Raw genomic sequence first — 14,659 nt, 5'->3', positions numbered from 1 at the left:
CACGCGGTCAATATAGGGCGAGGCTGCTGAGAGATCTGAGTAACGATATGCTTTCCAACCAGCTAGTGTACCTCATCGTCTGCTGGGAAGCGTTGTGACTATACGCCAACCATGCACGAACCATGCCTACAGCTATCGATGTCCCTGGTTTTACTCCTATACTCTTCCTCGCCCTGTCTCCTCGGTTGTCCAACGCTGAGTCGATAAGAAGAATAGCACAGGAGGAGATAGACCTCACAACTACAACTATGGCTACTCACTCATAGAGCGTCAGATGAGGATCGTGCTCCGAACCTACACGTACCAGCTACAGTTATAACACCGATATTCTACCAGCTGCCTCTCGAGGACGATAGTCGCGACATGTAGTGCTCAGGTATGGTAGAAGAAAAACGTCACAGATGGATTCTCCGGGTTGCTGCCGCATCGTCATCGTCTGGCGAACGTTCGCAACCTTTCATCAGCATTCGGTCGTCTATGATGCATGGGAAGCCCCAGAGAAGTGTCTTGATTCTGTCGCATCTTGCCCTCCAGAACGCTCCAGTGACGCTTTCATGAACGACTCGAAAGATACTGGGTTTGAGACTTGCAATGGGCTGCACAGGTGGTACTACGCCGACAAGATGGCGCCTCGCGAGAGGCTTCTGGTCAGGTGTTTCGAGTTCTGCACAGATGGGCTTGACATTCTGCTCCCTGCCGGTATTCTGATGCCGCACGCAGTTTGGAGGCCAGATGTTGGGTCTGCTGTGGAGAGCGTGATATTTATCACACATCAACATGGTAGAAACAAAGTCGCATAGCCATTCCCAGGTCCGGAACGCCATCGCTAGACCCATTCAAGTAGCGTCTGTGATTGATACTCCTCAACTAAGTCTCGGTCGCTAGCTTGCTCTGTAGCCCGTATTCTGCATCTCATACGACTGGTTCGCAGCGCTCGCCTGATTGTTGTACATCTCTGCTTCGCCCTTGCGGTGTGCCGGATGACTTACGACTGGTGGCGCCGTGTCGTACGACATAGGCTCCTGCCTAGCAGCTGGGTTGGGAGAGCTCGCACGACTCGTGTCTCTGAACGGGTTGGGAGGAGCTCCTTGCGGGTTATACCCAGCATAGCTACCTCTGGGCGGACTCTCATAGCCACCCCATGCCTGAGAAGAAGGTTTCACACCTGTGTATTCTCCACGCCCAATGAGTCCCTTTCGCTTGCGATGCATGATGACGGATCCGTAGATAAGTTGACCCAGAGAGCAGGCGAAGAGTGGTGCCGAGAATATGATAGATGAGGCGAAGCTGCCTCTACCCGAAATGTTTATGATACTGGCAACGAACACATACGTCCAGAAGCACATCTTGATGCACTGGAATACGAGAAAAGTGATCGGGTTGAGCCTGTGTCTGGCGAACAAGACGATGCTTGCGATGACGAAGGCCATGCTGATGATTGCCATGGCGAGAAGCTGGGGGCCTTGTTAGTATGAATCCAAAAAATCTCCAAAGGGTCTTAGCCTATCGCACTTACAACTCCAGTGCCCAAGCTGAGAAGTCAGTCAGTGACGTGTTGAGGTTTAAATGGTGAAGGTACGTACAATAGCGCTTTGATGACACCTCTGTAGTAAGTCGGGTAAGAGGCCTCCTCTTCTGCGAGTGTGGCAAGACTCAAGCTGCCGAAGATAATAATCACCAAGAGAAAGCCGAGCTCAACGACCCAGAATGGTATGAGGACCTTTTTCAACCATACTCGGTCGTGCATGTTCGTCTCGGTGTGCAGTCCTGGAGCAAGAGTTGAATGATAACGTGCAGCCTGGATACGAAAGGGATGTTCGAGTAGAGATGAAATATGCTATTCTGTCTACTTGTGATGAAAGAGCGCCCGGCTGAGCCTTGAATGCACAAGGCAAGCTTTCATACATGTAGGTAGGCATTGGGGGCGCAGTCAGGATGCACAGCGTGAAGAGGTCTGCGGCTGCAGGAGATGTTCGATTGGAAGGATGCGCTAAGCAATGGCTCGTCTAATCATAGCAGATTGCGGCACGGCTAGCCCCAGCCCTAGCCTATTACTAACCGTGCTGTTCAAAAGTAGCTAGATTAATTGATCGCCTCATCTACATTGGATTGCTGTTCAACGACTCGCATGAGGCTGTGTTCTGCGCTTCCATATGCTTCAGCTTCTGCGTGACTTGGTCGTGCCTCAACTGCCGTGCATCGCATGGAGTGCTCGGTATGTGGTTGTAATACAAGGATGCAAATCACTCCATGTGATGCCGTTCGTAGTCTGGAGAAGACGTTTGTAAGAGGAACACCAGTGGGCTGCTCAGCTGGTTTCAAGATACTGACACACCAGAGATATGGCAATCTGGGCGACCGAGTCCTGCTATGGTCCGGTGCAATCGTACTGTTAGCTCTCATGATATTTGTCCGCGGGGTCCTTAGCCAAGAACTCTCTGGTGCTTATTGCCCAGTTGGCGGACGCCGTGGCTCATATCAAGGACCCGCTGAGCCCATACGAGTAACGATGCCACATGATGCTACGTTACCTAAAGTTGTGGGAGCTGGATTAGACGACATCGGCAGATTCAATGGCCTGGATGGCGAGAATGCTGGTGATGGCGAGATAGGGTGGACAGATTCGTGTAGGCATGTTGCGCAGTGGACGGTGCGTTTGACAGATGTCTCGTTGCTACGACGACAGTATATCCTTTTCAGGCGAGGATACTTCGTCGCAGAGTATACCCTGAGTGCCATTATGATTTCTTGTGGCATATTGCTCATCTCAAAATCCGCTCTTTGCCTGCGAGTATGTTGCGGCACTGTACAGTCGATCCATGATCGTTCACAGACTGTCTTGCTCAGCCTGGATCTTCTCGAGACGCCGCCGGGCAAGTTGACGGCGCTCGTCTCGAAGATTCGTGAACACCTGACATCGTTAGCCCTCTTATCGTGTACAGCCTTGCGCGCATCTGAGATACCCAGAACCAAGCGGCCAGCTCCATGAAACCCCATGCAAAGACTAGACTGTTCTGTAATGGCTCGCCTATGCTCCCCCGTGCCGCGGTAGTAGGACCAAGCAGACCTCCGGGCTTGAACAGGTATGTGTAGCCAGTCACCGTAAACAAGACCACCATTCGCACAGGCACGTTCGCCAACCAGTATTGCATTGCTACCTCCTCGTTCATGTTCGCGGCTGTCAGGTCGGAGACTCCAAGCAGGACCAGTATGAGTGCGATCAGGGCTGAGGCTTCGCTAGGCTTGTCCATCGTCTCGATGTGTGGCTTCAAAGAGTCAGCAAACCCTGCATTAATAGTGTAATAAGATGCCATACCAGTTTCATCGACTCGCCCAGCATGAAGACCACATTTTGGTCGACAATTGTCTTAGGCGAGACCAGGAAGAAGTACGCCGCGGTGATGTGGAACAGCGATATGGCACGAATGATCGTGTACGCGGATATGATAGCCATGTTAAGGAACAATCAGCTTTTCCTTGCGGGTCTGTTATGAGAGTGAGTAATATGCTTTGCTACAGGAAAGTCTAGCATGATTCGGAGATTCGGACTTAAGCTCATGCACGTTAGATCATCAGCCTCCAACACAAGATAAGATGGATTTGTTACCTGTCCACTTTAATACCATCTTCCACACATGGATATGGAGAAGCAAAACGTGGGCGGCCGTTCTCCGGCCGGTGATAACAGTACTGCTCAGAAAAGGTCGCCTCGACACACTGCCGTATTCAAGATCGTTCTAGCCGTTGGGTGCCTGGTGTTCATGCTATGGAGAGGAGTCTGGCCTTCCCACCAGTCGATTACGAAGACTGGAGCCGCCAAAGTCCTGTCTGATAGCCCGCTCATTGATGGCCACAATGATCTCCTCATCCTCATTCGAGCTATATACGGTAATAGAATCTACGACAAGAACTTCACTAAGCCAATGGAAGATGGCGGTATGGCCGGACACTTCGACTTCCCTCGATCCGATACCGGCATGATGGGCGGTGCGTTCTGGTCAGCATGGTTGCCATGTCCAGCAGATCCCTTTGACTTCTCGGACGAGGTCTATGAGCCGTACGTGCGCGCCACGCTCGAGCAGCTGGACTTGTTCACTAGGCTCTCGAGCAAGTATCCCAAGTACTTCACGCTCTCACGCAGCGCCGCGGAAGCTGAGCAAAACTTCTACAAAGAGCACAAGCTCATCTCACCTCTTGCTATTGAGGGTCTACATCAGATTGGCAACTCCTTGTCCACGCTACGCCTCTACCATCAGCTAGGCGTAAGATATGCTACGCTAACCTGGAATTGCCACAACAAGTACGCTGATGCTGCGACCATCACTATCGACGGCGAGTACCAAGCGACTAAGCCCTACCACGGTGGCGTAAGCAAAGCCGGCCACGAGTTGATCACAGAGATGAATAGGCTGGGCATGATTGTCGATCTGAGCCATGTCTCCGTAGACACCATGCGAGACGTTCTAGGTGGTAGTCCTGAGAAGGGCTGGAATGGCAGTATCGCACCTCCAATTTTCAGTCACTCCAGTGCCAAAGCCATTTGTCCTCATCCGCGCAATGTGCCGGACGACATCCTGCAGCTGGTCAAGGAGCGCAATTCTCTGGTGAGTCGTACTTGTGCAAAGCCATAGTGCAACATACTAACATTCCTCGTAGGTCATGGTGAACTTCTCGCCAGATTTCATCAGCTGCAAAGCAAACGATGACTCTAACGGCATCCCAACATACCTTAATGAAACGAACACTATCGAGCACATTGTCAAGCATATCATGTATATAGGAGAAAAGATAGGTTACGATCATGTCGGAATTGGCAGTGATTACGACGGCATCATGAGCACACCACGAGGGCTGGAAGACGTGTCGAAGTTTCCTGACCTCATCCAGATGCTGCTCGACCGCGGTGTACGTGAGAAGGATGCCGGTAAAATCGCCGGAGGCAATCTGTTGCGTGTATGGCATGATGTCGATGCAGTGGCAGCAAGACTGCAAAAGGAGACGGATCCGACTGAGGATTTCTTCAAGCCTGGTGTCGGCCCTTTGTGGGAGCTGGAGAGTGGCTTGATTGGTGATCTGGCTATGTGAGCTATTCTCTTTCGAGATATGATGGAAATTATGGGTATCATGAACGAGGCAAAACTGCAATCTGTAAGTGAATGTAAACTGAAATCATTGATAAGTCACTACGCTGCATATCCTCGGACTGAAGTCATCAACGCTCTACCGACTGGTCGCAGGTGTCATGCATGGCCACTTCAAGGTTCACGGCTGTTGCTCCAGCTCGTCCCCATGACCAGTCGGGCCACCAACAGCATCAACGACCTCGCCACCCACAGTCCCTGCAGCCTCAACTTCATCAGACTCACCACCAACTCCAACGTCCGTCAGCATTTCAGCACCCGCGCCACCCTTTGATAACTCCAATTCAGCTCTGACGCTCTCAAGATCCGCAGTCAAGGCTCCAATCCGCTGGTCGCGACGGCTGGCCATGTTCCTCAATTCAAAATTCGCACGTTGCTGGTCCTTTAGTAAAGCGGCAGTGTTCTGAGCAGCATTATACTGCACTTGCCAGCGTTTCTCCTCCCTTTCCACGCGGTCCAGCAGGTTATCCTTCTCGTAATCATGTATACTGGTAGCACTGTCGAGCTCGATACCCTTCGCAGTGACGTCCGCTTGGAGCGCAGCGACCTCCATCGAGTTCTGCTCGATGGTTGCCTCCAGGGCCTTCTTGTCGCTCTCAAGAGACTTGATGGTATCTTCGCGGGTCTTCGAATGCTTTTGGGACGCGTCCAAGTTTGATTGCAGCTGATGAAGCTCGGACGATTGTTTCTTGATCATGGCATTCTTCTCTTTAACCGTATCAGACTGCTCTGGCTTCGCTTTTGCAAGCGCTTCCTTCAGTTCGGCCTTCGCAGCTCTTGTCAAAGTGGCGTACTCCTCCTTGATCGCTTTACTTTCTGCTGCTTTTCCTGCTGCAAACTTCTTAGCGTCAGCGGCGACCTTCTGGCTCTTCTCTCTGTTCCAGCCCATCTTCTTCTCGAAGGCCACCTTTTCAGCGGTCAGAGCTTCAGCCTGCTTGGACTTGAATTCCTCAATCCTCTTCTGATGTGCTTCCTGCTTCGCCTGAATCGCCTCTTCATGCTGATCCTTCAACTCGTCCACCTTGTCCTGATAAGACTGATGCTTCGCGGCGATTTTGACCTTAAATTGGGCTTGAGCATCTGCGAGTCGTCCCTCGTAGACCACTTTCTGTGCGTGAAGCCTTGATGTCCACTTCTCTTTGTTTATGTTTTCGAGCTTCTTGACAGCGGAAGAGAGTTCTCTATGCTGTGCCTCATCGCGCTGGAGATCAAGTAGCTCGAGACGTGATATCTTGTCGTCCCATTGGTACAACCTTGCAGTCAACTCGTGCTGGTGGTATTCGGACTCGTCCAGTTCTGTCTCTAGCCTCTGTACTCTGGCTGCCTGCTTCGCGGCCACCTCTCGTAGCGCCGAGGCATCAGTTGATACCGTGCATGTGGCGGGAGAAGTGAGATTGTCTTCCTCGTCTTCGCTAGACACCTTCGGCCTTTTGGCGGGCCCACGCTCAAGGTCTTGCGAAGCCTTACGCTTGGGGGCGACGGCATCCATACGGAGTTCATCGTCAACCGCCGGGACCGTACTGCCGAAGGATGTGGCAGGAGTCTGTCGAGCGAGGTGAAGCTCCAGGGACTCTTGCAGATGGATGAAGCACATCTTGATGTTGAACTTGTTGCTGCAGGGGATGGTTGAGAAAAGTAGTGTGGCCGTTGTGGCGGTTGAGTAGTACTTGTATATGAGTTAGGTCGTGGCGGAAGATCACTCAAGAAATTGAGCTAGAATGAGCAGATGAAGTGACGTTGATGTGCAGTTGGTGAAAACTACGAGTTCACTTGTGGCATGTGATCACGGGATTGATGTGAGCAGCAGTCGCGGAGCGGTGTGAATGCACCGTGTCTGTAGTCGGATACACATCCTAAAGGACTTGATGCGAGCCTGATATGCGATCGGCCCCGTTATGACAATTTGGGTATGATCTTCTTTCTCTGAAAGGTGCCGTGAGTTCGATCCTGCGAGATGTCAATAATCTGTGCCGGCTAGGGAGCAGCCTGGTCTCGGTGTTCGGAATGTATGAACCAGCCAGTAGGACTCAGAGCATGCTGTTCACACAGAGCTATGAACACGGCATGACTTCTACCCACCAGCTACAATCTGACTATGCTACCAAGACACCTCATGAGTCCTTCGCCAAGAGACGCTTGATCAAAGCCTGCTGGTCTTGAGCAATCTGCTGAAACTCAGCGGCCTTTGCTACCGCCGCCTCCATAAACCTCTTCTCCTTGAGAGTACGCTCTCCATTGCTTGCCGCATCGGCCCTCAATTGCTGAAGCTCACCCACTGCATTGGCGAGATCCTTCCGCGCTGCTTTACTGTCAAGCTGAGCCCTACTTCCATCTTCTTCCAGCTTGGACCTGCGAGTCTTCATGTTTTGGACAAGAGTCAGGTGGACCTGTGCTTGTGCCTCAAGTGCTGCGCCAGTCTTCACGTCCCACGATGCTGCATGCGTCATTGCATAGATCTTGCCTGTGAGCATAGAAATGCTAGCGTGAGCCTCTGCAAGCTCCCCGGAAAGGGTGGCGATACGAGCGGCTCGAATGGAGATGGTGTCCTTGAGGTTGAGGCGTTCTTCGTGAGCTCTTCTCTGAAACTGTGTGGCAAGAAGGAGTGCAGTGTCTTGTTCGGCTTGTATGTCCTCCATCTCTGTGATCTCGGCGCTGCAGATCCTTGATCTTCTTCTCCTGAGCAAACGCGCGTGCGTTCATCTCAGCCGCCTCTTGCCTACCACGAGTGTTCAGCCGCTTCCGCAATCTACCTTCCCTCCTGTCCATAATGCTGGGGTGGATGATGGTCAGTGTTCGGCAAAGAGAGATAAACCCAAGTTGCGTTTGTGCCTGCCGTCTTTGGCGGAAGCTGCAGCGGCACGATCCGTAGGTGGGTCACTACAGGATCATACCATGCGTAGCTCATTCATTCACAGCTTTGTAAGCTTCTCTAAAGTATCTCAGTGGCTCACAGAGTCATGCATTAGAAGTGGGACGTTTGTCCCGAAGACTTGAGCAGACGGTAGCATGAACTCACAGTGTCCATACCGTGAGATTGAGGATGTTGGCCGTGGCCTTTGAGCATATGTCTTGTCGCCTTTGAGTACTCTATACAACCGCTCATGCAAAACGTTAACGCCAACGCTAAGTCGCCACACCACACAGAGAACACTCAAAACTTCACCTGGAACCTTGGGTGAGTCCGCAACTTTTCACCGTACCAGTAGAAAAGCCATGGGATCGGACATAGTGCCAACGAGATAAATGCGATCAAGGAGTTGCCCCAGCCCAGACCGAGAGCGTTGTACCTGAGAGAGATGTCAGCAACACGGCATCAAAAACGCTAGAGGGTGGTAAGCTTACATCTGAAGTGCGAACAACGGAAAGACTGCGCCAAGAACTGATCGTAGGATTGTGTTCGCCGCCATGGCTGAAGCGGCATATCGTGTGTACGTGTCGATCAGGTACGTGTTGATGCACATGAACGCCGCAATGAGACTGTCAGAAGTGTCAGCTGTATCCTCCAACATTCTGCACATATTCACAATATCGGTGCTTACCCAAGGCCGACCAGGAGTGTCCCGAAAAGTGGTACCGCCCACTGGATATGGTATTGAGTGGTCCATCCATATATGAACATCCCGACCGGAATCGTCGGACCAGCATACATCAGCACCGGCAAACGGTATTCCGGCTTGAGCTTGCCACCATTGTGCTTCTTCGCCAAGTACTTCATGATGGGGTCGGATATCTTGCCAAGTACAGCGAGTCCGATCAGATTACCGACACCACAGCCAATGTATACCAAGCCAACTGTGCTCCCAGAAAAGCCGTAGTGCTCTTCAAACACGAATGTGAAGGTCGTGAAGAGCAGGTACATGATGGCGTAGACAATAGCCATGTACAAGCTCATGAGCGCACAGATTGGCGACAAGAACATGAGCTTCATTGGACGAGCAATAGCTTGTACGAAGAGCTGTTGCGGCGGGAGGTCGATGGCCAGCTTAGATCGAAGATTAGGATTGCCGGTCTCCTTACGAAGCTTCTTGGCCTTGCGTTCGAGCAATGTGGGCGCGTATGTCTCGCGCATGACGAAGAAGCCAGCGATGGTAACGACGCCGGTAGCGATAGCTTTCGTAATCGTGTCAGTCTGTTTCTTCGACTGAACGGAAGAGTGGATGGTAGCACGAGGCAAGCATCGCCGACACCCTACGTTGGACTTACCTATGACCCAGAAAATCCACCGCCAACCTTCTGCTTCTGCAAGGAAACCTCCTGCAACAGGGCCAATGACAGGGCCAAGGAGAGGACCTATAGCCCAGATAGCCATAGCAGATCCACGCTGCTCGGCAACCATTAGGTCTGCAATTGTTCCTCCACCGTTGGTTATTGGACTAATCCCCCAAGCTCCAGCAAAGAAGCGAAAGACAATGAGCTGGTTCATGTCCTTTGCCAAGGCGCAAGCAACAGTGAACAGGATGAACCCAACGTTACAGACGTGGTAGATTGGTACTCTGCCGTACAGCTCGGACAACGGGGCGATGACGATTGGTCCTGCAGCAAATCCTAGAAGATAGACGGAGACGACGAAAGTTGCCAGAGAGACACTTTCTGTGCCAAACGTCCTTAGTACCTCAGGCACGCCTGGTGCAAACATTGACGATGCCAGAGGTGTGAGTAGTGTCAGGGCCGATAGCACAAAGATGTTGCTCCATTTCTTAGTGAGTGACCAATTTATGGGGTTCGCAGGGTCGTCAGGTCCGTCCCAGTCAACTATGTTCGGATCTAGTGGTTCTTGCTCTTGCTCAGTTGCCTCGACACGAGCCTTCTCCAGATCGCGCTCGGGCTCATTTACTGACGAGGTTGATGACCGTTCGTGATCCTTCTCGAATTCGGCATAACTTCCCTTGCTTCGAGGAGCTGAGGTGTTTCGTACTGCGCCCGCGTTGCTACTGATGTCTGCATCATGGCCCTCTTGCACGGCTAGTTGCTCTGCCTCTGGCAGATCACCGCCAAGGAAGGCCGGCGCAGTGTGTGCAGTCATGCTGCGGGTGTGCTAATGGCCACGCCATGTCAGCGTCGTGTTTGGGCAGTACGATGTCTTACACTGTGATATGGTAAACCATGTGAAGTTCGCTGGTGGTAGTGCGGCAGTACGGTAGTGGGACGCTGCTTACCTTGACTCGAGGATCGCTTGGGGCCAAGGATCCGGGTTCGGCTGTTCAAGAAAGTGGGAGGCCTTGCGGACTTGAGAGAGATACGATCGAGGGACAGCACAATATAGATACATGCGAGCTCGCCATGCCCATTGTAAATGCGGTCTTTCATTACAGTCTCCTGTGCCGTTGCACGTCCACAGCCGAGAGCAGTTCCATGCCGACCACCCGAGCATAGAGTGTGGAATGCGCGATCCAGATTATGCACAAGTGAAAAGGCCGTCTGAGCCCGAATTGTGCAAGCATCATGTGGCTGCTTCCGGATGGCATTGGACGATCAGCCGAGGAGGGCTTGAGTCTATGGGCTAATGCGTCTATTGTGAACAAGTACTCTGCATCCCGTCCGTATCATGAAGAACGCCACTAAGACGTATCGTAGAAAGACACGGCGCACCTGGACTGTCAGCCTTCTGAACGCAGGATCAAGCAGCCCTCGTCGCAGCCCTCGTCGCAGCCCTCGTGGCATTGCCAATGCATCGACTGGCCCCTCCGTCCGTCTATATGGCGTGATCAAGTGAGAGCGACCTCTGCCAGGGAAAGGTGCTATCTCTGCGCAAATATTTGACATCGATGAGATCGAGGTAACCACTGGCAAAGTCGGTGCTTGATTCCGTGCGGTGCCACTGGAGTCGACTAGAACTGGCCGCACTCGCGCAAGGACCATCGCAGGCACTCGTATTACGCGACCATGTGCTCATCCAGCTCCCTTCGCAGAACCCATCCAGACATAAAGAAGCAGTCGCAAAGATGGAACGCCGGATAATTGGAGAGGAATTGTCTCTGTGGTACAAAAGTGAGGCCCAAGTCGAACTTTTGTGATCTAGGAACACTCGAAAAAGAGCTGATGATCTGATTGAGATGTAATGGAAGGCGTGTTGGTCCCATATCAGGCGCACCTTCCATCTGAGACGCACTCGCCCACAGTAATCGATACTCACCATCTACAAGCAATGCCACGTTCGCACTAATCACCATGTCGTCGTATTGATAGGGGCGACAATGACCTCGAAGAGAACCACCATGCTACTTCCCTCGCCGATCAGAGGATGTCAAAGTCGTGGATCACGAATCGGCTAATGGATGGAGCATGAAATCCCGTGAAGTACAATTGAAGGGATGCGACTGGGGAAGCACGGCGGGTGTATCGAGATAGGTACCGTGTGCGACGATTCCGAAGAGTGCCGCATTCTGCAGATATGCCTAACAAGCAGGGTCCGTGGAAAGATGATGCTGCTCGTCTTACGGCTGCCGTTCAACGAGCCAGGGAAAAGGGCAGACGTCAGCAAAGACAGCATTTTAGTACGCTGAAGCAGAGGCGTCTATGTCTGGGCTCAAGAGTAGCGATGGATCAGGTCGATTTGCCGCCGGTCAGGAGAGGGTGACGATATCTGCCCGATGTATCCTACGATGATGCCGAGTGGGAGTAGTGTGTATCAAAGACTCCGCCATTCGGTCGAAGCCGCTTGACTTGACTGTGGCAGTCATGACGAAAGTGCAGCTGCTGAAGATGCTACAGCGCAAGATTGAGCCTCCATCTAGGGGCCGAAGAGACCAGCAGTCGATGATTTGGAACGACTTGAGGTGATTCTAGGCTGAGAACCAGGAGAGCGGCCTTCACCAGTGTTAGTCGATCGCGATGTTCCTGACAATCCAGATCGACTACGCGAATTGGGGCGACTCGAAGCAGTGGACTGCTTGCGTGAGTTCAGACGAAGAAGGCTCAGGAGAAGAGACGCTGGACACGTCGTGGTCAGCATGATCACCATGCTTCAGGAGAGAAGCATAAATGCGGCCTTTACTTCACCTTCACAGCGCGCTTGCCTTGAACATTGTCGCAAGCACATGCTTCACTCCGACTTGAAACACTAGCGTCTCCACTTTCCAGGATCTCCATTAAGATGAGCAATTTCTGCCTGAACCTTCTGCCTGACTGCCATGGTGTTGTTTGTTTGAAAACTTCCGCGTTCTCAATCTTGACACATCCACACCTGCTGGCCGACCTCACTGGATTCCGCTACGGTCATGGCCCAACCCACTAACACACACAATGGCAACCCTGCCGGAGTGCAACAGACGAGCCCACTTCTCCGCCTGCCACAGGAGCTGCAAGACACCATCTACGCCCTCGCTTTCCCTCGAATGCCGCGCACAACCAGAATCGTATTTCGCATGAATTGGGAGGCTAACGAGATGCACAACAGGAAACTCGACAAAGACTACGTCGTCCAAATTTTTCCACAGCATACTGTCAATCGCTGGCTGGTCAACAAAAGCTTCTTCGTGGGGGCAGCTCGTGCTTACTTTGGTAATCAGAACTGGTGCTTCGTCAGCCGTCGCAATGGCTTCATCCATCTCTGTCACCGCGTCGAGTCTCGATTCCTGGCAGACCACTCTGGGCTCTTCTACGGGTATGCCACGCAAGCTACCTTTGCAGGGCTTCATCTCCTCTCTAAGGTCTCGCGCTGCCGATCGATTGCCAGCCTCGAAATTACGCTCGGTGAGTCGGATCTTCGAGACATGGAGAAGATGATGTGGTATGAAGAGTGCCACGGTCCAGACTTTGAGCATAGTGAAGATCTCCGAACATTACTCGCACTGAAAGGACTTCGATCTGTCAAACTTGTCGCAGGTCATAACGTGTATGCCAATACACCGGAGAAGCAGAGAATGTGGGAGGCGAACGTGCACCGTCTCGAGAGCTACGTGCGGTCCGTGACCAGCCGCCAGAAGCGTACTCATTCGACCACATCCCGAGGTCTCGCTGGAGGAACAAAGCACGTGACCATGAAGTCTACGCCTACGCGCCTGTATCTCGGGTCCCAGGTAATGCTGGAGCAGAACGCCCTGTGTGAAATGCACAGGAACTACTCCTCCGCCGACCCTTTCGCCGAGGAAAAAGAGAACTTCCTGAGGTATCCACCTTTCTTGATGCCATTCGAGATACCTACCAAGCTCGAGCGCGAGGTGCCGGCATACACAGCTTTCTCGAAGCACTTTCCACCCGTCGGTAAGGCTGGACAGGGCACGTCAAGGCTCAACCCTCTCTCCACCCCCTTCACGACCTCCATCAAGCCTGGAATGGGGATGCCTGCGCACACATCTGCCCGATATCACTTTCCAGCCACCCGGCGAGCGGAGACGGTGCAAACGGTCACGTCCACTGGTGGTGAGACACCAAATGTTACGCCGTACTATCTTATCCCGATCAAACCTGCGCCTCAGCCAGCCCACACCTATCGGCCAGGTCATGCACTACCTTCATCATATCCGATCATCTCTGCGGCGCCACCACAAGCAGCTCCAACCAGCGATATGGCAACTAACATGAGCGACTTGTCCTTGAAGCGACAGAAGTTTGGAGCTAAGGGAGGCGTGGTAGACAAAGCTCATACGCGCAGAACAGCGAGTATGTCGCGCGATCTGAAATCGCTCAAGTTCTTGCTTACGGCTGCGGATGAGGTGGTGGAACGGCTCCGTGTAGGGATGGGTGAGATGGGTGAGATGGGTGAGATGGGCGAGATGGGCGAGATGGGCGAGATGGGTGAGATGGGTCAGGTGGGAGAGGGAGCAACATTGTCCCGCGGTGCGTCAACGTCACGCCTCCGCCACCAGACGGTCTTGCCATGCGTGCCTACAGTATCTGACTTCTCGTTAGCATTGCCCTTGCGCCCACCGGCGTGGTCGGGTATCCCAAAATACATCTCGTCCGTACCGTCGTGGGCTAAGCTCTCACTGACGAAGGAAGACGAGCTGTTTGAGCGTCGTCCATGAAGGAGGGATGAGCGGAAGGAGGAATAAGTGGGGGAGGGAGGATGACGGGAGGGGCAATGAGCGCATGAAGGATCGAGTGGAAGGGGTGTACAGGAACGGGGGGCTCGATTTTGGTTATGAAGACGTTGCAAAGCCTGCTAGGGCGGATGATTGGGCGGATACTGGTGCATGAAGACGAGGAACTCAACGCTGTTGTTGAGATGGCAAGCATAGCGAGACCTGCTGGGGCAGGTGACTGTTCGGGTACTGCACCTTGCTGGAACAAGGACGGCGTGTTATCATGACTGAAGATGGCTTTCAATTGGTGCTAGACACTGTAGCCACTTTGTACGCAGAAACAGAACAGATTCTGTGTTCGTGCCTTTTACACATGACACTTCATAGCTGATCAAGTGTTCTGAATGCCGCCCAACTTCTCTTGTGTTGTCCGTGATATGAGTGCTTGGTGAAGCCAGCTCGACCAAATCCTGTCCTCCACCTACAGTCTTCCTAGCCATTTACAACTCGAGGCAACACCATCGTCCTCCGATCACCGGCACCGTAATGCTCACT

At 52.6% G+C, this 14,659-nt stretch overlaps 7 protein-coding genes across 7 annotated transcripts; 2 read left to right on the top strand and 5 right to left on the bottom strand.

Moving 5' to 3' along the window:
* Positions 1–881: 881 nt before the first annotated feature.
* Positions 882–1,747, bottom strand: LTS14_004305 (uncharacterized protein; the record flags this gene model as incomplete). Its single annotated transcript, XM_064837007.1, has 3 exons — positions 882–1,454; positions 1,517–1,532; positions 1,584–1,747. 3 exons carry the CDS (start codon positions 1,745–1,747, stop codon positions 882–884), a joined length of 753 nt encoding a protein of 250 aa, XP_064695640.1.
* Positions 1,748–2,843: 1,096 nt separating this feature from the next.
* On the bottom strand, positions 2,844–3,454 carry LTS14_004304 (uncharacterized protein; the record flags this gene model as incomplete). The annotated part of the gene is made up of 2 exons (XM_064837006.1): positions 2,844–3,266; positions 3,317–3,454. The coding sequence occupies 2 exons, from the start codon at positions 3,452–3,454 to the stop codon at positions 2,844–2,846; spliced, it is 561 nt and encodes a 186-aa protein (XP_064695639.1).
* Positions 3,455–3,635: 181 nt separating this feature from the next.
* Positions 3,636–5,085, top strand: LTS14_004303 (uncharacterized protein; the record flags this gene model as incomplete). Its single annotated transcript, XM_064837005.1, has 2 exons — positions 3,636–4,604; positions 4,657–5,085. 2 exons carry the CDS (start codon positions 3,636–3,638, stop codon positions 5,083–5,085), a joined length of 1,398 nt encoding a protein of 465 aa, XP_064695638.1.
* Positions 5,086–5,262: 177 nt separating this feature from the next.
* Positions 5,263–6,735, bottom strand: LTS14_004302 (uncharacterized protein; the record flags this gene model as incomplete). Its single annotated transcript, XM_064837004.1, has 1 exon — positions 5,263–6,735. The coding sequence occupies one exon, from the start codon at positions 6,733–6,735 to the stop codon at positions 5,263–5,265; it is 1,473 nt and encodes a 490-aa protein (XP_064695637.1).
* Positions 6,736–7,252: 517 nt separating this feature from the next.
* LTS14_004301 (uncharacterized protein) lies at positions 7,253–7,777 on the bottom strand (the record flags this gene model as incomplete). Its single annotated transcript, XM_064837003.1, has 1 exon — positions 7,253–7,777. One exon carries the CDS (start codon positions 7,775–7,777, stop codon positions 7,253–7,255), a length of 525 nt encoding a protein of 174 aa, XP_064695636.1.
* Positions 7,778–8,292: 515 nt separating this feature from the next.
* LTS14_004300 (uncharacterized protein) lies at positions 8,293–10,164 on the bottom strand (the record flags this gene model as incomplete). The annotated part of the gene is given in 4 exon segments (XM_064837002.1): positions 8,293–8,428; positions 8,484–8,618; positions 8,681–9,329; positions 9,345–10,164. 4 exon segments carry the CDS (start codon positions 10,162–10,164, stop codon positions 8,293–8,295), a joined length of 1,740 nt encoding a protein of 579 aa, XP_064695635.1.
* Positions 10,165–12,358: 2,194 nt separating this feature from the next.
* LTS14_004299 (uncharacterized protein) lies at positions 12,359–14,107 on the top strand (the record flags this gene model as incomplete). Its single annotated transcript, XM_064837001.1, has 1 exon — positions 12,359–14,107. The coding sequence occupies one exon, from the start codon at positions 12,359–12,361 to the stop codon at positions 14,105–14,107; it is 1,749 nt and encodes a 582-aa protein (XP_064695634.1).
* Between the last annotated feature and the right edge of the window lie 552 nt (positions 14,108–14,659).

The sequence above is a fragment of the Recurvomyces mirabilis genome (genome assembly GCF_035927965.1).
Source record: "Recurvomyces mirabilis strain CCFEE 5264 chromosome Unknown scaffold_9, whole genome shotgun sequence".
Taxonomy (NCBI): Eukaryota; Fungi; Ascomycota; class Dothideomycetes; order Mycosphaerellales; family Teratosphaeriaceae; genus Recurvomyces; species Recurvomyces mirabilis.
This window is presented reverse-complemented; position numbering and strand designations above follow the sequence as displayed.